At 42.1% G+C, this 23,537-nt stretch overlaps 1 protein-coding gene across 1 annotated transcript in view; it reads right to left on the bottom strand.

The window, feature by feature from the left end:
- Positions 1–23,537, bottom strand: part of TTC23 (tetratricopeptide repeat domain 23) — a 96,713-nt gene that overhangs the window by 30,273 nt on the left and 42,903 nt on the right. Inside the window, exons 6-7 of the mRNA XM_021680510.1 lie at positions 19,629–19,806; positions 1,207–1,312 (exon numbers count right to left, since the gene is read on the bottom strand). Of these exons, the coding sequence (XP_021536185.1) occupies positions 1,207–1,312; positions 19,629–19,806 (284 nt within the window). The remainder of the gene's footprint in view (positions 1–1,206; positions 1,313–19,628; positions 19,807–23,537) is intronic.

Genomic DNA, 23,537 nt, shown 5'->3' with positions numbered 1-23,537 from the left:
AAAAGGTGCTCAAAGCTCCAGGAGACCAGAAAGAGGAGTCTGTAAGGTGGGATGGACAGATGGATAAACTCCAAAATCCCCTTCACCAGCTCCTCCCTGGACTTGAGCCCCTGCCTGGCCTGGGGATGTGTGCAGACCAAGCTGCTCATAGAGGTGCCCCCTTCATCTTCGCCTACCCACCAGCCTCTACATTGTAGCCCAACTCCTGCTCCCTGAACCTCAATTATTCTGGATCTCAATTTTAGGCTTGCTGGCACATTGGATCTTATTTTACTGCAGTACATGATTATTTTATTTTTTTTAAAGATTTTTATTTATTTATTTATTTGAGAGAGAGCATGAGAGAGAGAGAGCAGGAGAGGGGGGAGGGTCAGAGGGAGAAGCAGACTCCCTGCAGAGCAGGGAGCCCGATGCGGGACTCGATCCTGGGACTCCAGGATCATGACCTGAGCCGAAGGCAGTCGCTTAACCAACTGAGCCACCCAGGCGCCCCCAGTACATGATTATTTTTATCTGATATTTTGGAATATACCCCTAGGTCTTCTTCATGAGTTATACTCTGTTTCTGAATATTCTGAACCCCGCCCCCCCCAAAAAAGTCACTGGAATGTGTGTTCTCCATCAACAGAGGCATACTGTATGCTCAGAGTCCAGAATGGTGGGTTAAAGAACTCCCCAAGCTCGCTGCTCTACCTATTACATGGGGCTAAGAAAAACCGTATGAGTCATAAATGGCAACTTCCTCTTGGACTCCTGAAACCATGTAAGTTCATCCTGATGGAAAGCCCAGTGCTGTGAAAGTCTGTGGGCTGGGGTTCTGACAAGCCAGATCTGTTGCCACGGTAGCTCCACAACAATCTTTAAAAATAGATCACCTTTGAAAGCGGAGCATTTTTTCCTGTAAGCCCAGCACGGATCCTCTGAGGCTCTTAATAGCTCCGTTTGGAGGAAGATTCACTGGATTTGAAAGTAAAAGATTAGAGAAAGGCCGAACAGGACAGACGCCAAAGGACACTGTCGAAGCTAAGGGAGTGGCACAGCTACGAACGGCCACATAAAGCCTCCAAAGCTCTCCAAGGGGCCTATGTCCCAGCTCCGGTCACCTGCCGTTCTGTCCTAAAGGCAGCTGGTCACAGACCCAGCCACGCCTGCGCAGACGGGCAGCGAGCAGGCAGCGAGCCCCGCCCACAGAAGGTTTGCGCTCACCGTGGTGTTCGGTCCTCCCAGAAGCGATGGCAGCGTGGGCTACAAAATGTGCGGAGACTGCTGCCTCCTCTTGGGAGGGGCCTCTGCTCAGCACGATGAGATGCGCCTGTCACCAGGGGAAGAAGAAACACGTTCGTTTACCTGCTTGGCGGCAGCAATAGAGAACTAACTGTTCTTGCAGCGATAAGCAGAAAGCCAAGGAACTTTCTAGCCAGCTAGACAATATGATTTATGTGGAAGCACAGTCGATTCTTAGGAGACCTGGATCTTAAAGGCATCGTGAAGTGGAGAGGGAAAGGCTGGGTACAGATGGCGTGAAGCTGTGACCAGGGCACATCGCTAAGTAAATCATGTAAAAGTCTCTGCTCCTAGGAGTGTGGTAGTGTGCTGTCAGCTGAGGGGGCATGGGGAGGCGGGGAGGAAGGTTTCAAGAAGGAAGGAGATGGGTTACCAGGAAGTGGGTGAATCTAGCCCCCTGCCGGCGCTCAGCCCAGAAAGGGGGACCCCCCCCGAAGGTGTTCGCAGCCTCCCCAGTGCCTAATCCACCAAGCCCATTGGCCTGTACCCTCTTCAAACCGGCCCATGGGGCTGCCTGAGCACAAAAAACAGCTCAGTTCCTTGAAAATAAAACCCAATTTAAAATTCTTTAAGAGGAAAAAAAAAATAAAACCTATGATCCTGTGAATATAAATAACAGTCCTCTCAAATAAAATGCAAAATACGTCTCTCCAAATAAAAAGATAGAAAATAAAAAATAAATGAGAAAATAAAGCTATATTCATCTGACTATGGACATTGAAAGTTTTAAAAATGCTATTAGTAATAGGTTTATATTCATTCAATAAACACATAATTACTGATCGCCTATAGCAGGAGGGGCCCGGTCTAGAAAGTGTGGGCAGTAGGGAAAGGCACGGGAAGTGAGCATGACATCATACAATGCACTAATGCGAGATGGTAGGTAGTTCGCAATTAATTGCCAAAAGGGTGACAGAAATACTGAAATATCACGAACCTAAAGGAGAAACGCCAGACTGGGATAGGCAAGACATACTAACAGCAACTAAGATTTCTTTCTCATTTGTGGTATCGATTTTAATTTTCTTAATTTTTTTAAAAAGATTTTATTTATTTGTCAGAGAGAGAGAGGGAACACAAGCGCCGGGGGCGGGGGGCGGGAGCAGCAGGCAAAGGGAAAAGCAGAGTCCCCGCCAAGCAGGGAGCCCGATGCGGGACTTGATTCCAGGACCCTGGGATCATGACCTGAACCGAAGGCAGATGTTCAACCGACTGAGCCACCCAGGTGTCCCAATTTTCTTAATTTTTGTTATCCATGTTTTGTAGATGAGAAAGCTGAGGTTGCAGAATGGGTGACTTGCCCAAGACAGCTCACAGCTAATAAAGGATGGAGATAAGACTCTGACCTTGATACTCTGACTTCAGATTTGCTTTTTATTCTGCCCTGGCCCCTGGTGGCAGACATCACTAATTAATGCCAGCATACTCCGCACAGCCCCCAGGAGCTATGACTGATCCATGGGATCTGGCCTAGGAGATAAAGCCATACAATTATACTTTTTAGTCCAGGGCTGCCTGGGTGGCTCAGTCGGTTAAGCGTCTGCCTTCGGCTCATGGCATGATCTCCAGGTCCTGGGATAGAGCCCCGCATTGGGCTCCCTGCTCTGCGGGGAGTCGGCTTCTCTCTCTCTCTCTCCCTCCTTCTGTCCCTCCCCACTGCTCCTTCTCTCTCTCTCAAATAAATAAAATCTTTAAAAAAAAAAAAAAAAAAGAACTTTCTAGTCCAGACCAAACAGTGAGACGGCAAAGACATAGAGACTTGGTCCCCTGATGATCAGCTGAACCCATTTCTGAGCTGATAATCAGGGTAGACGCTAGACTGTCGCCTCATTTGTCATATTTAAAATCAGCTGAGTTACTAGCTTGGCTTTTTATGATAGGGGCTACTCCAAATCAAGATTGCTGGTCATAACTTTAATTGTTGTGTTAGAACAACCAGAATTTCATATTCATAAATGCTAACAATATCCTCTGTTTTAGAACTACTTTTCTTATTATAGGATATAAATAAATATATAAATTGAACAAGTAATTTCGGCAACCTCCCAATTAGTCATTATTCTCAGTATGGCCTGAAGCTCTGACTTGAAATGCTTTTCAAATAATGCACACTCCAAAAAGTAAAGACAATCGGAGCCACAGGGATAGAGTCAAAGCATCACACGGTCAGGGTTTGCAGAGAGGAAAAAAGAGAGAGGAAAAGCCTGACCCACCCCAAATGCAAACTGAATCCTGTTTACTTGGGGTTTTCCCCTGGCTAACTATCTCCACAATCCACCACTGGGGAGAACACCCAGCGATGCAAGAAAAGATTTAAATCATACTGTTACAAAGACTTTTAACACATACAGTACTTTAGATTGATTAAAACCCAAATTCAAATTAAAAAAAGATTTCCTATGTAGTTTCCACTCGGTATTATAATTCAAGGCAATGTAAAAGATAGATGTCTACCAAAATTATTTTCAAATTAATAATCACACGTTCTGAAAGTTCTGTAGGTTGCCTTTTGCTTCTGGAGACAGGAAGCAAAATCTTCCAAGAGCGAAAATGCTCACGATATCAAGAAAGTGGATCCTGAGAGCTTAAGGGGATCTGAATTTCACAAAATTGTCATAACCCCAACATTTTTCTGTAATTAGTGAGATACTAATATAAGCAAACATTTATTATTCATTTTTCAGAAACTCCATCCCTGATCTAATTTATATTTGATGTTCTTGAAGCTTCTAAAAACCATATGCTGGTTTAACATTGAGGGAGTTGGGGTGGGGGAGGAAAAGGGAACCATGATGTTTAAAATGTGCAAGATTAGCATCTCATTGATTCGGTAAAATTAAATTCAGTTTAATTTAATGCAGTCCTATTCAATTTACCTTCATTTTTAATTGCTTTCTACAAGCCAGATTATGTCCTTCATCACACTTGGGGCCTTATCATAGCTTATTCTCTGCTACCTCTGGATCATGCAGCTGACAGACCCCCTTGCCCTATCACGTCCTGCCTCGATCACATCCATGCAATTTCTAGTCCTCTCTCCACTCCCCCCTTCTCACTATCCATCCGCCCCCTCCTGCTATCTCTTCCCTTCCTGGCCAGCTCGGAGCTCACCACCCCTCACTGTTGATATAAAAAAAAAAATGTCCTAACCTTCACTGAGGCATTATTTCAAATGGTGAAAAAGGGGAAATCATCTAAATATCTATGAGAAGGGGAATGAAATATTATGGTTCATTCATACCAGGATTGAACTCTATCTAGGTATACCGACATGGTTACATTTCGGAAACATACCAGTGAGGGGAAAAGTAACTTACAAAAGGTTGCGAACATCATGGCACCACTGAGTTTTAAGTTTCTGTTCTGAAGCAAAAAACCCCCCAAAAAACCCTTTCATTCCAAATAGAATCTTCCATGTTCTCTAAAGTACAGAGCAGGTAAGAGTGGAGCTGCTCTCCCTGAAGCAGGTGGAGAGGGCCTAGAAGTTCACCCAGCTGCGCTCACCCAGCTGTGCCCACCCAGCTGCGCCCTAAAGACCCTCCATGGAATGTGAAGGCTCCGGAGGATGCAGACTGAGAACCACAGCTCAGCAGGGAACAGGAGGCCCCCTTAGCAAGTAAGTACAAAGGCAGTTGACAAAGCTAGTGATTAGATTACCCAATTCGCCAAACTAAACCACTGTTCACGATTCTGGAACAACACTCTGTTTGCTAAGAGAATATAAATACCCCTGTTGTATACATCTGAGAGCATTTAAGGACTAGTTGTTAGTGTTAACAGAATTACAGGAGCTAGGCTTGCCTCTCTGGCTTTATGCAGGAGCCCAAGTAATGGGCCCCGCTGGGGATCTGTGGCTTGACTACACTCGCTCCTCATTATTTATTAATCTCCCAGGGCTCAAATCTCTCCTCCCGTTCTTTGTTGTCTTCAGTATCTTATGGTTATATGTTTATCAACTGTCATCTTGAGGCTGAGAGGGAGCGTTTAATATTCCTAAATCTCTTGAGCTGTTAGCGTGTTGTACTGGGTTAATAACAAAAACCAAAACCAAACCTTTAATATCCCATATTGAGCAAGGCCCTTAATTGAAAAACCTCATTCACCAGATGAACCACCTCCAGCCCTGCCAAGGTACAGAGCAGCTGTTGCCTTCTGGTCCTTCTGCGCGTTTTTGGGGGAAACCACCGAGTCCACAGCGCCAATCCAGCTGTCAAGAATTGGAGCTGGCAGACTCTTATCGAACTGAGCCTGTCCCCTTGGATTTGCAAAATGTGTAATAGCTCTTGAAGAGAAAACTTGATGACTAGTAAAAAGGATGTTTCTATTTATGCAAGCAGGCCCCACCATGTGAACACTCAACTTAAAACATGCACGGTTCTGATGGCAGAACCCCAGCTCTTGGCAGGAGGGAGGGACAGATTCTTTTCCCATTTGGTAATAAGTAGGGGATCACTGACTCCGAGAGAAATCTCCTCTCCCATAGCCAAGCAGAGAGTACACAAGTCACTCAAGGAACATTTGTGGACCTAAACTGGGTCTCTTTACCCTGGGGACATGAACACTCATGGGGAAGGCAAGGTAAGTCTCCAACTCAGTAACTGCCAGGATCTCTTTGTACAGCTGAGGGCTAGCACTGGAGAGGACAGTGGGAAGGCGGAAACTCACACTGATTCAGCACCTACTTTTGTCAGGCGTGGTGCTACGTGAATTATATACACCAGCTCGCTTAGTCGCGGAAGGAGTGGTTAAGAGTGATGTCAACAGCCCAATTGATAGATGGGAAAATGAAGCATCCAGGAGATCAAGCAACTAACTGAAGGTCATATAGAAGGGTCCCTGGGAGGACAGGGATTCAAACCAAGGCCTGTGATTCCCAGTTGCATCCTTTTCTAGTCTAACATCTGGTTTTTAAGAGAGTCGAATTTACAGAACGATGATTTTCTAATCAACATAATGAAGTATTATTTGAGAGTCAGAGAAGTAGTTGCTAGGTAGCAGGTTTGGCCCAGAAGTTGAATGGGCTGCCTAGGGGGAGACCGGGCTGCCAATATGTGGGTTCTGAAGCAGCTTCTGAGAACTAGCCACAGAGGGACGACACCACAGTGGGGAGTTAGGCAGTGGGTGACGGATGGAGCAGATGATAAATGTGCCTTCCACCACGTGTCTGTGTGTCTGCTTTCATTCAAGTTAGTGCTTGAATTCCACCGAAGCTCAAGTCCCCTCGTCACTGTGAGGTGTGAGCTTGCTGTGTTTCTTCTAGAACTGACCAGCTGTGTAGTTACATGGCTTTCCCTCCTGGCTTCGCCAGAGCTGGCCATCCCACCCTTCAGCTTTGGGCTGATGGCATTGTCCAGGACAGGGTCATGTTGCAGCTCCAGGCTGACACTTCCTTTCCTCTCCAGTCTCTGGCCAGGAGGGAAGCCTCTCATGGCCACCCACGCCGCAGGGGCCTGGGGCAGCCGGGAGAGCCTTGGCAAAGAGAAGGATGTTGCTAGGGCTCCCCGGGGGTGGGTGTGGGGGTGGGGAGTAGATGAAAGGGAAGTCACTGGGTGTAGAGGGCATTCAAAAACAGTTCCGAGGGCCCCAGAGGAAGCCAGTTTCTTTGAATAGAGAGAGTCCTCTGTGGCAGCTCTCCAGTTGTCAATTACAGCTCCTCCAAAGGGCTGGGGGAGAAAAGGTCCTCCTCTCCGTAAGGGTTAGCACCAAAATAGATATGTTGGGAACTTAGATTTTCATCCTCTCTTGGTTATAAGTGTGTGTTTTCTTAAAATGTAGTGGGATTTTTTAGATTTATAGGAGTAATACCATTATATAATTTTGAAAGATCCTAAGTGGTAAGTTAAAACGCCCTCGCCCTTCTGTCTATAAGCCTCACCCTCTTCTCCCGATTCGCAGTCTGATTCCTTATAGCTATCACTATCAGGTTTCCCGTGTGACCTCTTAGAAACACTGGCATGTTCATACAAATGCACAGATGCACAGACGTGCATGCGCGATCGTAACCTGACTCTGCTCTGCCCTCCTCCCCCAGCTTTGTCCGCCACCAGCCCTCTGGGCTCTGCCACAGGGGCCCCACTCCCCTCTCCTCAATCTTTGGGGTGTCTCAGGTTGCTCTGCTGGGAGCTCTCACAGCACTCGGTACCTCTCCCCATTGTGCATGCCACAGTTGCCTTTCACATTCATCTGTGTGACTGTTCAGCTAAAGCCTATGTCATTCCCTAGGCTGCTCCTCGAGGGCGGGACCCTCCATCATAGTCCCAGTGCGGGCCACTGTGCCTGGCACGTTGCCGGGTCTGACCAGTTGTTGACTGAATAAACATTCTGGTCTACATCTGGCTTTTTAAAAATAATAATGCACTCCAGGCATCTTTCAAGTGAGAACATACACATCCATCTCATTCTTTTCAGTGCTTCTATGGTGTTCCACCACATGGATATATCATCATTTCATAACCAGTCCCCTGTTAATGGATTTTAAGAGTATGTCTAATTTCTAAAGGCTTGCTTTTGCCAGCGGCACAGTTTCACTGCTTATACATCTTCGCACATGTGTACACATCTATCTGTTGGGTAAGTTTCTAGATGTGAACTGGCTGATCCAAGGGTCAGTGCATTATAAAATTAGAGAGAGAATATCAACTGCTTTCTCCCAAAGTGGTGCCAATCCCCACTCCTTCCAGCAGTGCGTAGGGATGCTGGCTTTCTTGTACCCTTGCCACCATGAGGCATCCTCAAACTCTTTTACTTTGCTCACAGCAGGTGAAAATGGCCTTTCTTCAGTTAAAGTGCCTTTCTTTAATAGCAGATGACATTGACGATTCTTTTTGTATGGTTGTTGGCTATTTGTAGTTCTTCTGTAAACTGATCGTTCCTGCCTTTTGTCTATATTTCTATTGAGTTGTCTTTTTCATCTAGATTTTTTAAAAAGATTTATTTATTTATTTGAGAGAGAGAGAGCATGGGCGGGAAGGGCAGAGGGTGAGGGAGAGAGAATCTCAAGCAGACTCCCCGCTGAGCGCAGAGCCTAACACAGGCTCCATCTCAGGACCCTGAGATCATGACCTGAGCTGAAACCAGGAGTCGGATGCTTAACCAACTGAGCCACCCAGGCACCCCTCACCTAGCTTTTATAAGAACTCTTTCTCTATCTCCTGTCTTTGATATTTTTTTAAATTTTTTATTGTCACGTTAATCACCTTACATTACATCATTAGTTTTTTTTTTTTTTAAAAGATTTTATTTATTTATTTGAGAGAGAGAATGAGAGAGAGAGAGCATGAGAGGGGGGAGGGTCAGAGGGAGAAGCAGACTCCCCGCCGAGCAGGGAGCCCGATGCGGGACTCGATCCTGGGACTCCAGGACCATGACCTGAGCTGAAGGCAGTCGCCCAACCAACTGAGCCACCCAGGCGCCCCATCATTAGTTTTTGATGTAGTGTTCCATGATTCATTGTTTGTGCATAACACCCAGTGCTCCATGCAGAACGTGCCCTCTTTAATACCCATCTGATATGAGGAATTGATATTTATTTTTTGACTTTGTGATATTTTGTCACAGAGAAGTTTTTTGTTTTTATGCCATCAAATTCACCAATCTTTCTTTCTCGTCTTTCTGTCTCTCAGTCTATACCCACAGGCACATATGCAGAGGAAAGATGCTACTTCTGGGAGGGGAGGCCTGGGATGACTTGTAACTCATTTCTTTATATTTTTCTGCATGAAATAGTTACTTAAAAAGAAACAGTATAGGGCGCCTGGGTGGCTCAGTTGGTTAAGCGACTGCCTTCGGCTCAGGTCAGGATCCGGATCGAGTCCCGCATCGGGCTCCCTGCTCTGCAGGGAGTCTGCTTCTCCCTCTGACCCTCCCCCCTCTCCTGCTCTCTCTCTCTCATTCTCTCTCTCAAATAAATAAATAAAATCTTAAAAAAAAAGAGAAACAGTATAGCACCTGGATTTATGTCATTCTTAGAAAATTTTTATAATGCGCGAATCATAATTGCATTCTGCATCTTTTCTAATTTTAAACAAGAAAAGGCTAGTATTTTCAGAGCTTTGGAAAATTATAAATAACACATTACAGCAAATACACAGCGATGAACCAGAACCAATCAGAGGCATTGCCATTTGCTGTGTGGTCTGAAGCTGGCAGAAGCCTGGTGTGAGCACCTGCCAGCCGTCCCCTGGGCCTGGCCAAGGCTGATAACCTGCCCAGAGGAACCTGAAGCCACATTTTCTGACCTCCAAGTTTATGGTAGAATGACTGATAAATTAGTTCGCAATACTCTGTGAATCCAACTGCCCCCAAATCTGGGAACTACTGAGAGGCAGAGCTGCCTGGAAAACTGAATAGAAAGATAGGCAATTCAACTGTCAGAGATGTCAAAAAGCTGAAGCTGAAGCTCGTGGGGCGTTAATTTATCCCCCCTGAACACACACACCCACGAACATCCTCACAGAAATGAGATCCTGTGAGTTTTCTTTTAATGGGCAAACACGGGTCTCTTGCCCAAATCTGCCACGAATAGTTTAAACAATCATGCCTGCAGGCTGTCTTGCAGACCCCAGGGGGACCAATGGGGCCCAGAGCAGTCCGGTCACCGGCCCCTGGGACCACCGCCTTCCCCAGGTGGTGGGCTCGTGGGGCTTGGTATTTTTCTCCACTTGAGTGGCTTAGTTCCTAAAATACTTTAGGAACTTGTCAACATTCTACAGAAAATAAAAGGTCCTTTCTCTCTGGGCGTTTCTCTCACTCCAAAGGAATGAAGAGTGGAAAAACTAGAGGGGGAAATAACAAAACCCCTTTTCTTTGTGGGTACTTACTAAATGGCTTTTAGGCAAGGGTCCCATGCAGAACTGCAGCCACACCATATCTTTCTGTATCTAGGTAAATCTCTGACAGAAAAGAGGGGCCTTGATAAATGTTTAATAATTACTGTTAATAAATAAGAGGAGCTTACCCTGGCAACATGCCTAACGGTTCACAAAGCACTTTCCATTTTGAACCCTGGAGCAGTTCTGAAATGGATAGGGCCTTTTGTAGGACTGTTCTTTTTTTGTTTTTTTTTGGTTTTTTTTTTCGGAGAGGTTAAATGACTTGTATAATCAAACCGCAGACAAAGAGAAGAATCTGGACTCCCACTCAGATTTTCTGACTTCACACCCAATGCTATTTCAACTTCACAAAGCTATCTCTTTAATAATAAATGGTAAGTATTTATTTAAACACTCTCCAATCTTTATTAAACTCAAGAATAAATAACAATAAAAGTCACCGATTAAACGTTACAAGTATTATAGAAATGAGTGAATTACTCTGTAACTCTAATACAGAGAAATCCTTCTAAATGATTCAAAATCCAAACATAGTGAAAGGAAATGTTGAAAATGTGAAAGCTTTTGCATGGCAAAAAAGCATTATGAAATCTACAAAAAAAGATATTAGAGCTAATGAATGAGTTCAGCAGGGTTGCAGCATGCAAGGTAAACCTACCATTTGTATTTCTACACACTAGAAATGAACAGTAGGGAGAGGAAATTAAGAGGAAAAAAAAAAACCACTTCTGTTTCTAAGAGCATCAAAAGAACAAAATACCCGGGAATAAATCTCCCAAAAAGAGTATAGAACTTATACTACAAAACATAGTTGAAAGAAACTAGGGAAGAACTAAATAAATAAAGATATCTTATGTTCATGTATTGAAAGCCTTAATATTGTGATGATATCAATACTTTCCAGTTGAAATAGAGACTCATTGTTTTTTTTTTTTCCAGAAATTGATAAGCTTAACCTAAAATTCATATAAAAATGTAAGGAAGCCAGAATAGCCAAAACAATCTTACAAAAGAATAAAGAAGTTGGAGATGTCACACTTACGGATTTCAGAACTTACCATAAAACTTGTGCATGAATGTTCATAGTAGTATTATTTATAATATCCATAAACTTACCACAAAACAACATTAATTGAGAGTGTGGTGCTGGCCTAAGGACAGACATATGGACCAATGGAATAGAATCAAAAATCCAAAAGCAAACCCTTACATTTATGGCCAGTTGATTTTGACACAGGTCCCAAGGTAATTCAGTGGTGAAAAGACAGGCCTTTTAATAAATTGTTCTGGGACAACTGGATATTCACATGCAAAAAAATGAAGTTGGAGCCCTACATTACATCCTATAAAAAATTAACTCAAAATGGATCCAAGACTTAAATGTAAAAACTAAAACTATAAAACTTTTAGAAGGAAACAGATACAAGCCTTCACGAACTTGGATTAAGCAATGGTTTCTTAGACATGAGGCTGAAAGCACAAGCAACAAAAGAAAAAAAGGATAAATTGGACTTCAATTTAAAAAAAAAAAAACTTTAGTGCTTCAGAAGATGTGATCAAGAAAGTGAGAAGACAACCCACAGGATGGGAGAAAATATTTACACATCATGTATCTGATAAGGGTCTAGTATCTAATATCCCATATGAAGGACTCTTATAAGTCAACAATAAAAAGACAAATAACCCTATTTAAAAAATGGGCAAAGGATTTGAATAGACATTTCTCCAAAGATGGACACATGGTCACATGCATATACACAGAGGCAGAACATCATGAGTCAATAGAGAAATTCAAATCAAAAGCACAGTGGAACACCACTCCACATTCACTAGGATGGTTGAAATAAAAGGGACAGATACTAATGTGTGTTGGTGAGGTTGTGAAAAAGGTAGAACTCTCAGGCATTGCTGGTGGGAATATCAGATGCTGAGGCTGCTCTGGAAAACAGCTGGGCAGTTCCTCAAAAAGTTAAATATTGTGTTACCACATAACTCAGCAACTCCACTACCAGCTTTACACCCAAGAGAACTGAAAACATATATCCATGTAAAAACTTGTACGTAAATGTTCACAGCAGCATTATTTGTAATCTCCATGGAGTAGAAGCAACCCAAGCATCCATCAACTGATGAAGAGATGAACAAATGTGGTCTATCTGTATAAAAGGATACTCTTTAGCCATCAAACAGGAATGAAGTAGAGGCACCTGGGTGGCTTAGCTGGTTAAGCATCTGACTCTTGATTTCGGCTCAGGTCATGATCTCAGGGGTGGGATCGAGCCTCACATCAGGCTCTGTGCTCAGCAGGGAGTCTGCTTGAGATTCTCTCTCTCCCTTTCCCTCTGCCCTTCCCCCAGCTCATGTGTGCGGTCTCTCTCTCTCTCAAATCAATCAATCAATCTTTTTTTTTTTTAAAGGAATGAAGTATTGATACTTGCTAAGCATGGATGAACTTTGAAAGCAATATGCTAGATAAAAAAGTCAGACATGAAAGGCCACATATTATAGGATTCTATTTATATGAAATGTCTGTAATAGACAAATCCATAGAGACGGAATGTAGATTGGTGGTTGCCAGGGGATAAGTGATAGGAGAAATGGGAGAGTAACTCACACTGGGTGCAAGTTTCTTTTGAAGTGATGAAAATGTTCTGCAATTCGGTGGTGGTAATACTTGCACCACTTTGTGAATATGACCAAACTACTAAATTGTACACTTTAGAAGGGTAAATTTTAGGGTATATAAATTATCTCAATAAAAACACCATGAACAGGGGCGCCTGGGTGGCTCAGTCATTAAGTGTCTGCCTTCGGCTCAGGTCATGATCCCAGGGTCCTGGGATGGAGCCCCACATCGGGCTCCATGCTCAGCAGGAAGCCTGCTTCTCCCTCTCCCTCTGCCACTCCCCCTGCTTGTGTTCCCGCTCTCACTGTCTCTCTCTCTGTCAAATAAATAAATAAAATCTAAAAAAAACCAAACACCATGAACAAAATAAAATGCAAATGCCAAATTGGGTGAAAATATTTATAACATATGTCATAGAGAAAGGGGCAATATGTGTAATATGCAATGACTTTCATTTTTTTTATCTTTTTAAAAGATTTTATTTATTTGAGAGAGAGAGAGAGCACAAGTAGGCGGAGCGGTGGACAGAGGCAGAGGGAGAAACAGGCTCCCTGCTAAGCAAGGAGCCCAATGTGGGACTCGATCCCAGGACCCTGGGATCGTGACCTGAGCCAAAGCAGATGCTTACCCGACTGAGCCACCCAGGCGTCCCTGTAATGACTTTTAACTGTTATGGGAAACTAGATAAAACTCTATTAAAAAGTAGACAAGTGATATGAAAAGAAAATTCACAAAAAATATATTAAGGAAATCCACTGAACCTATGAAAAGATAGGCAATTCCATTGTGCAGATTAAAACTATATTGAGATATCACTTCTTGCCTCTCAGATAGGAACTAAATCAAAAGCTTGATGATTCGCTCTTTGGGAAGATGCTGTTGGGGAAACAGCACACTCCGACATTGCTGGTAGGAGCATAAATGGTGGAGGCCCAGGAAAGGCAGTATCCTACAAAACTATCCACACAGGCTCCCTTGATGGAGCAGTCCCACATCTAGGAATTTACTCTGAAGATACAACTCCAGTAATACAAAAATGTACGTGTGTAACATTATGCATTAGAACATTATCTGTATTTACAAAATATCAGAACTTACCGAAATGCCCAAACAGAAAACGATTTGAGAAAAACACAGTATGTACATAAAATGGATTATTACACTTTTGTACAGATGAATGAACTGCTATAAAGTGGTTTCCAGAATATACTGCTAGGTGGAAAAAGCAAACATACACACAACAAATAAATAACTTGGTGGGAGGAGGGAGGGACTTTCCTAACAGTAGAATGACAACTGGTAAACGTGGATGGAATGGCAGAATGGAAAATCACTCATCCGCAACCATCACTGTAAAGAGTCACTTGGGAAAGATTCATCAATGCATACTAAACGTCGAGAAAATGTGAAAAAGGAATGGGATATTTACATGGTTTTAAAATTGTCTACTGAATGCTTACTGGCTGCAAGGGGAACAATAGTTCCCATACAGGGAGGAATCACCGTGATTGGGTGATAAATGTAATGTGACTAATGAAGGACAGGTGGACATCATGGGCCTCCAGATGCACTACCCTAAGAAATACAATATTCTTTTGTAGCATTCTAGCTGGGCATGCATTGTCCAAATCTAGTCATGAGAAAACATCAGCCAAACCATAACTGACGTACAGTCTAGAAAACGGCTGGGCTGTAGTCTTAAAAAATGTCAATGTCAGAAGAGACAAAGACAAGCTGAGAAACTGTTCTAGACTAAAGACCAGAGGCATAATGACTAAAGGTAACACATGATCCTGGACTGGATCTTGTATTGGAGGGGGGGAAAAAAAATTGTCATAAAGGACAGTATGGGACAACTGACAAAAGAGAATATGGCCTCTACCAATGTGAACATTTCTGAATTTGATAACTGTATTGTGATTACCTACAAGACTATCTTTGTTAAGTAATCAGAGATAGAAGGTTACGGTATATTCAAATACTTTCAGATGATTAAAAAATGTAAATGGTTACCAGTCTGTGCATATATATAAGTGCATGTGTATGTGTATGTCTATATAGACAGATAGGGAGAACGAATGTGGCAAAATACTTTAAAATGGTGGATCTGGGAGGGGAGGCGCCTGGGTGGCTCAGTTGGTTAAGTGTCCAACTCTTGGTTTCAGCTCAGGGTCACGAGATTGAGCCTGGCATCAGGCTCCACGATCAGCAGAGAATCTGCTTAAGATTCTCTCCCTCTCCCCCCACACTCCCCTCCCCCGCTCTCTCTATCAAATAAATAAATAAATCTTTAAAAAAAATGTGAATCTGTGCCTACAAACAAGAGGCACTACTTAACCCATTTTCCATTCACATAGCACCAAGGGCTCCTAGGAGTGATAAGGCCTAATACACTGGAAGGTAGAATCCCTTTGATGATCCCTGCTTTTAGAAATTCCAATTTCTTTCTCTAAGCCAGTGTTTCCTAAACTATGGCCCAGGGAACACTAGTGTCTCATAGATGTATTTGATCCATCTCTTGATTCTCAATCCACACTGGCATTTTAAATGCACTGTAAAACCATGTGTTAGAGACATGTGTTTAGTTTTAACTTAATAGTTTCCAAATTTATTTAATCACAAACACCTTTTCTAGGAAGACCTATGAATTCTTGTGAGATGTGTGAGATGCTAATATTCTGTGGAACACAGTTTGGGAAATGCTTCTCTAAACCAAATTCAAATCTTTGGAATGGATACTGTTGGGTCTTAGAAGCCACCTATCTTTCATTTCAGTGGATTTTGTTATGGGTAATGACCCTCCCTGGGGGGACTCTGAGCATATTACCACTTGATGCCTTTCTTTGAACTTTAGAAACTGGTACAGCAAAGATTGCACGGAGATTTTAAGGGCAGAACTGGATATCGTCAGGAAACATTTAGGAAAACCAGACTAAGGAAAAATTTTTAATTAAATTTGAGATTATATTCTATAACATGGGAGTAAAAAATAGTGTAAAAGAGTTGGCAAGGTTGGTATGAAACTGGTTCAGTTAAGAACAAAGACAAACCAATTTCTGGTGGCAAGGTAAGTCAAAATAACCCTTTGGCAGAATGTCAACCTGAATCAAGAACTATAAAATATTCACATCTTTCTTGCTAGTGGTTTAATGTCTGAAAATTTATACTAGCAAATAATCAAAGAAAAAAGCATTTTGTATAAGAATATTCAGAATTATGGATACTAACAAAACATGGCAAGCCCACTGAGTTCCCGCACTCAGTAAATGGTCCCACCAGCTACACAGTGACCTTAGGCAGAAACCTGGCCCAACGCCGGACGACTCTGCCTCCTTCACTCCCCCAACTCCTAAACCCACTGTTTCTACTCTCTATGCATCTCTCAAGTCTGTCCACGTTCTTTATCCCCGTGACAACACCTGAGTCCAGGTGTCATCATCCCCTACCTGGTCTGCTTCGGCCGTCTCCTGATACCTCCCTGATTACTTCTCTGTCATCCAGTCCATTCTCCATACTACAGAGCGACCCTTCTAGACTGATAATCTCATGATGTCAGTCTCCCTGCTTGAAAACCCTTAACTGCCCTTAGGATGAAGCTCGAATTCCTTAGCATGACTTTCAACACCCTACTTGAATGATACTGAACTACCACCTTCACCATCCCCACTGCCCAGGCAGAGGGAACTTGGTTTGGTTCCCTGAAGTGGAGCTGCATCTCACTTTCAGACTTTTGCACATGCTCTTCCCTCTGCCTGGGCTGATCTTCCTCACCTCTTAGTACTTTGTGAAATAGGTATCTATAATTAAAAACTCAGGAAACAACTGAGGATGTGGAGAAAGGGGAACCCTCTTAACACTGTTGGTGGTGTTGGAAACTGGTGCAGCCACTCTGGAAAACAGTATGGGGTTTCCTCAAAGTTAAAAATAGAGCTACCCTATGACCCAGCAATTGCACTACTGGGTATTTATCCAAAGGATACAAAAATAGTGATTCAAAGGTGAACCTGCACCTCAATGTTTATAGCAGCAATGTCCACAATAGCCAAACCATGGACAGAGACCAGATGTCCATCGACAGATGAATGGATAAAGAAGATGTAGGGTATTTATACAATGGAATATTACTCAGCCATCAAAAAGAATGAAATCTTGCCATTTGCAACGATATGGTTGGAACTAGAAGGTATTAGGCTAAGTGAAATAAGTCAATCAGAGAAAGACAAATACCATATGAGTTCACTGATCTGTGGAATTTAAGAAACAAAACAGATGAACATAGGGGAAGGGAAGAAAAAATAAGATAAAAACAGAGAGGGAGACAAACCATAAGAGACTCTGAACTCTAGGAAACAAACTGAGGGTTGATGGAGGGGAGGTGGCTGGGGGGGGATGGGGTAACTGGGTGATGGGCATTAAGGAGGACATGTGATGTAATGAGTACTGGGTGTTACATGCAACTGATGAATCACTAAATTCTACCCCAGAAACTAATAATATACTATGTGTTAAAAATTGAATTTAAATTAAAAAATTAAAAAGAATAGGTACCTATGTTTATTACCTTTGCTTCCTCACATCTCACTCACCACACAATCTGGTTTCTGCCTCTTCACTGCCCCAATGTTTCCCTTGACCAAGTCATCAAGGAAAGAAAAAGAAAAAGGAAAGGAAAGAGGGGAATTTTTAAAATCCTGTGTAGCACTATGTATCAGGCACTGTGCTAAGCACTTTATGAATATTCATTCATTTATTCTCCCAACAGCTCTGTGTCCTTCATAACAGCAAAAGGTATCAAAAGACACAAAAGATACCACTTTCACTTTTACTCATGTTTTTCTGCCAAATTCTTCTCTGCTTTCTTTGCCAGGTTACCCTTCTTGACTTGACCATGCCAGGTTACCCTTCTTGACTTGACCAATGAACACTGAAGTTACTTAAGGCTCTGTCATGTCCTTTTCTCTTCTCACTCCATAAACCCCCCCCGGTGATCTCATCCTCTCCTAAGGCAACCACTGCATATAAGTAGATGACTTCCTGACCTTTTTCTGGGCTCTAGTCCTGATTATCTGACATTTCCCCCTGTATGGGCATCTCAGACCTGCCATCGAAACCTGAGCTCACCAGCTCTCCATCACCCGTCAACACCTGCTCCCCAACCACCACTGTACCTGGCACAAACATCCACACAGTTGTTTAGACCAGAAACCCAGGAGTCATCATTGATTCTTCCCCATTCCCTCTTTTCCCCACATCCAATCTATCTCCATACGTCATCAATTCTACCCATCTGCTTTGCTACATCCTTACTATCATCATGCTTGTCCAAGGCACCATCATCTTTAGCCTTTGCTACTTCAGTAGTCTCCTAACTGGTCTCCCTACTTCCACTGTTGGCACATTTTCCCTGGTCCATTCTCTTACATACCAGCTAGAAAAATCTTTCTAAAAACAACTGGGTTTGAATTTGGGCTATGCCATTTATTGGCAACGATGGTAGTCCTGGGCATATCACTCAACCTTTCTAATTCTTGACTTCCTTATCTATAAAGTGGACATAATACTATGTCACAGGGTGATAGTAATTAAGAGAGATAATCCAGATAGAGTGACAGAATAGGACATTCTAAAAACTGTGCATGGGCGTATACATGGTCCGACAATTTTAAAAAGAAAAGAGCAATCCGGGGGCGGCTGCGTGGCTCAGTCGTTAAGCGTCTGCCTTCGGCTCAGGTCATGGTCCCAAGGTCCTGGGATCGAGCCCCGCACTGGGCTCCCTGCTCGGCGGGAAGCCTGCTTCTCCCTCTCCCGCTCCCCCTTCTTGTGTTCCCTCTCTCACTATGTCTCTGTCAAATAAATAAAAAAAATCTTTAAAAAAAAAAAAGAAAGAGCAATCCAGAACTCTTAGTCCCATGTCATTTCGTCTCATTTGAAATAACAAAAATGAGTTCAATTTATATTTTACAATTTTAACAGGGAAAAATTCAGACAAAACAATTTAAAATGTGCTCTTAGCAGGTGCTGCAATACAAAAACATTGAACTCACTGTGATGGTTAATTTTATGTGTCATCTTGGCGAGGCCACGGTGCCCGGTTTTTAGGTCAAACACTAGTCTAGATGTTTCTGTGAATGCATTTTGTAGATGTGATTAACATTTACAATCAGACTTGGAGTAAAAGAGATTGCCCTCAGTGATGTGAGTGGGCCTTAGCCAATCAGTTGAAGGCCTAAAGAGCAAAAAGCCGAGGTTTCCTGGAGAAGAAGGAATTCTGTCTACAGACTATAACGCAAAGATCCTGCCTGAGTTTTCAGCTGGCCTGCCTACCCTATGGATTTCAGGCTTGTGTGCCCCACAGCTGTGTCAGCCAATTCCCCAAAATCAATCCCTCTCTCTCTTTCTCTCTCTATATCCTATTGCTTCTGTCTCTCAGGAGAACCCTGACTGACACACTCACATAGGACTCCTATGATGATAAAGTAGATCAGCAGCTAACAAATGACAACTCCAAGTGGCTTCAGGTGAAGATTTTAGAGTATAGTAGAAAAGAACCCTAATCAGTTTAATAACATAAGCTCTAAATGGATAAACATGAAAAGATAAAGAACTTCAGAAAATAAGACTTGAATCATGCCACTAATATGAGAAAAGCTGTCTTCAGGGAGTCTTGGGCTATCTGAGGACCATGCACCTGGTAACAGAGGACCCTATCCCATACTCATCCACTCGGACATCTATATGAAGATGTTTATTGAACATCTACTCCAGGCCAAGTGTTCTTATCCGGAGCAGATAACAAAACCGGGCATTCTCAGAGCTGCTATTCCACTTGTATCTATGAAAAGCACTGGGTCCGGAAGAGCTTTGGTGGCCAACATATTGCAGCTTACCTGTAGAAAATGGTTGATAGATGCGTCGTGAAGTCCCAGGGCTTGCTCAACACCTGCTAATTCCCTCAATATTGGTACACACTCAAAACTTTTTTCACCTCTACTGATCTCAATATATTCTAAAGCCTCTTGGTAGTGGGGCAGAGCTTCTTTTGGTTTCTTCTGACTTTGATATATTCTAAAAAAAAAAAAAATCAAAGAGATTATTTTTTAAATAATTAGAAAACATATAGGTGGGAAAATATATAGATCTGGTGGTTAGGATTTGGCTCTCTGACCCCTGTTGTCCAGGTTCACTTCCTAGCCAGCTAAGTTTTTGTTTCCCCCGAAGAGGCAGCAGGGCATGATGATCAAGTGGAAAGACCTTAGAATAACAAGGAAGTTTTGAATCCTGGCTTCACTAGTACCAGATGTGTGAATTTCCAGTTGCTTCACAGCTTTCTCATCTCTAAGTTAAGAATAATAACAGTGCCTACTTTATTGGGTTACAATGAAGATTAAATTAGTTAATACTCATAAAAACACCTAGAACAGTCTCTGACACATAGTTTAAGTGCTACGTAGGTATTGGTTTAAAGAACATAAAATACTTAACAAACAATAATAGCAACCACACAGGATGCCGAGATGCTGATAACTGATCTGTTGAGAAATTATAGAAATTTCCCAGTATTGGTGAGGGTATAAAGCACTCTCATTTACTGTTAGAATATAATTTGAGCATAAACTTTTCTATATCAAAATTATACATACATAAGTACACACATATTTCTGCTAGTGGCACTTTATTAGTTCATCATAAAGAGATACTCTGGCAGGACAAGAAGATATGTACAAGAATGTTTACCGGGTGCCTGGGTGGCTTGGTTGGTTAAGCGACTGCCTTCGGCTCAGGTCATGATCCTGGAGTCCCTAGATCGAGTCCCGCATCGGGCTCCCTGCTCGGCAGGGAGCCTGCTTCTCCCTCTGACCCTCCCCCCTCTCATGTGCTCTCTGTCTCTCTCATTCTCTCTGTCTCAAATAAATAAATAAAATCTTTAAAAAAAAGAAAAAGAATGTTTACCTAAGCACTCTTTGTAATAGTGGAAAAGTACAAAGCACTTAAAATACACAAATAGGAGATCATCAAGCAGATTACAGTAAGTACATCTATACTGTGGAATGCCACATAGCCCTCAAAGTTAATGTTGATCCAGATTTACCAACGTAGAAGTATAAAAGGCAGAATACAAAAATGCTTTGTATAGTATCTCATGCTGGTGAACATGTTGCATCTAATCTATACATACACATATGCATCAAGAACTATCTAAATGAACAGTAAAATGTGAGCAATAGTTATCTTTAGGGATTGGTTGTGATTTTACTTTTCTTATTTATGCTTTCTAAATTTCCCAATTTTTTTCTATAAAATTGTATTACTTTGACATCAGAAAAAATGTTAATTTAAAAATAAGTTAAGGTGGCAGTGGGAAAAGATTCTTGTTGCTTTTTGGGATAAAATGCTGTCACATTAAAAAATATATCGCTTTATTTTATTCAGCAAACATAACAGCAGACATTTAAAAACAATCTTCTCTAAAATATTTGTTAAGAAACAGAAACATTTTCTTGCATGGAAAAACTTTATATATAAAATTCATCATGGGGGCGCCTGGGTGGCTCAGTTGGTTAAGCAACTGCCTTCGGCTCAGGTCATGATCCTGGACTCCCAGGATCGAGTCCCGCATCGGGCTCCCTGCTCAGCAGGGAGTCTGCTTCTCCCTCTGACCCTCCTACCTCTCATGCTCTCTGTCTCTCATTCTCTCTCTCTCAAATAAATAAATAAAATCTTTTAAAAAATTAAAAAAAATAAAAAATAAAATTCATCATGAAAGGTTACCAACTCTTTCTATGTTACCCCTTACTCTAGAATCTTTACTACAAAAAGGTCTTATAATTCCCAATTGCACATCAGTAAATGGAGACATAATGTGAGAAAGTAACTAGGAAACCACAAAAAATAGGTCTTCCTTGTTGCAACTCAGTCACTGGAATTTTTTTCACAACCATTTTTGTTCTCTAATAAATTTCAAAGAAATTGATTGATAGAAGTAAAGATGCTCTTCAGATCTGTGGTTCAGATGGCCACAGTGAAATAAAATCCTGACTGGATAGCTTATGAACTGGGATACCTTCTCTAATTGGAAAGAGGTTTAAAACATGGGAAGCGGTCAGGGATATGTTCCTGGACCAAATAGGGTCCAGGTTGCAACTTGCAGCAACTCTTCATCTTAGAAAGGAAGAGATAAATAGGTGACTGAGTAATACCAGACTTGCTTTCTGATTCTTATTGAGCTTTGGATGTTGTGAGTAATAATTAGCTTTGTAAGTATCATATTTTATTTTTGAAGAGAAAAATCCACTAGCATTTTGGGTGATAGAAAGAGGCTTTGAAACATATGGCTGAGGGGCACCTGGGTAGCTCAGTTGGTTAAAGCAACTGCTTTCGGCTCAGGTCATGATCCTGGAGTCCCGGGATCGAGTCCCGCATCAGGCTCCCTGCTCAGCGAGGAGCCTGCTTCTCCCTCTGACCCTCCCCCTCTCATGTACTCTCTCTCATTCTCACTCTCTCAAATAAATAAATAAATCTTAAAAAAAAAAAAAAAGAAAAGAAACATGTGGCTGATAACAAATCACTCAGGCAAAAAATTAGATTCCTGGTAGACAAATGTTTCCGAACAATTGAAAACAGGAGTCGGCAAACCATGGCCTGTATGCTAAATATGCTCACTGTCTATTTTTGTAAATAAAGTTTTATTAGCACACAGCCACGCCCACCTGTTTACGAATTGTCTCTGGCTGCCTTTGCACCACAATGGCAGAGTTGAGTAGTTGCAACAGACACTTACAAAGTCTGAAATATTTATTGTCTGGGCCTTTACAGAAGAAGTTTACTAACCTCTGGTTTAGAATCTAGAGAAAGCTACATACTTTCAAAATGACTTCAGATTTTTTTCCATCTAATTTAGCCTAGAGAACTCCAATAATGCCACAAATATTTGAGCAAAGGAAAAAAAAATCATCTTCTTCCTTTCTCATATACAGAAATGATGAAGCCTGAGCCAAGGAAATAACAGGTCTTTTGTCTGCAAGGCTGTAAAAATCATAGAAAGGTAATAAAGCAAATACAAATGTCAAGATGACTTTATTTGAGCAACAGCTTTAAAAGAAAGCAATATTCAAAGCTTAGTAATCAAGCTTATAAATGAAGAAAAGTAAACAATAACAAGACATAAGTTAATTCATATAATAACAATTGTTCCTTTCCTGAGATAGAGCATGAAAGAAAAGCATTTGAGTTTGTAATGGTGGAGAACAGGGACAACTTGTAGCCATTTACCTACTCTTAGCCAAAAGCATGGCATATTGCTCCAGGTTAACACACCTTTTCAGGTATCAGAAAGTCATCCTTCAGATACCTGACGCTTGGAGACAATTTTATAAAAAGAACCCAGGATGAGAGGCAGGACCATCAGTTACAAGTATTGCAGCAGGAGTAGAAAACCCAAACTGTAGGTTTTTCTGTTTTTAGGTGAGAGAGAGTGCAAGCCGCAAAGGGAGACACAGTGAGAAAATTCTAGCAGGCTCCATGCCCAGTGTGGAGGCTGATGCAGGGCTCAATCTCATGAGTCAGATGCTCAACCGACTGAGCTACCCAGATGCCCTCCAAACTGTAGTTGGAGCATCCTTACAGACAAGACTGTACAACCTTGGGCAAAAGCATAATGTCTCTGACCCTTGGTGTCCAATACGATTGTTGTAGAACCAAGGAAGATGTCTGAAGTGATTTGCAAACTGAGGCAAGTCATACAGATTGGTATTAAGTGCCTATACGTCATCATACCTTTTACCCCTTCCCCTCCCAAC

The sequence above is a fragment of the Neomonachus schauinslandi genome, chromosome 9, assembly GCF_002201575.2.
Source record: "Neomonachus schauinslandi chromosome 9, ASM220157v2, whole genome shotgun sequence".
Taxonomy (NCBI): domain Eukaryota; kingdom Metazoa; phylum Chordata; class Mammalia; order Carnivora; family Phocidae; genus Neomonachus; species Neomonachus schauinslandi.
Note: the sequence above shows the minus strand (reverse complement) of the source record. Positions and strands in the feature narration are given on the sequence as shown.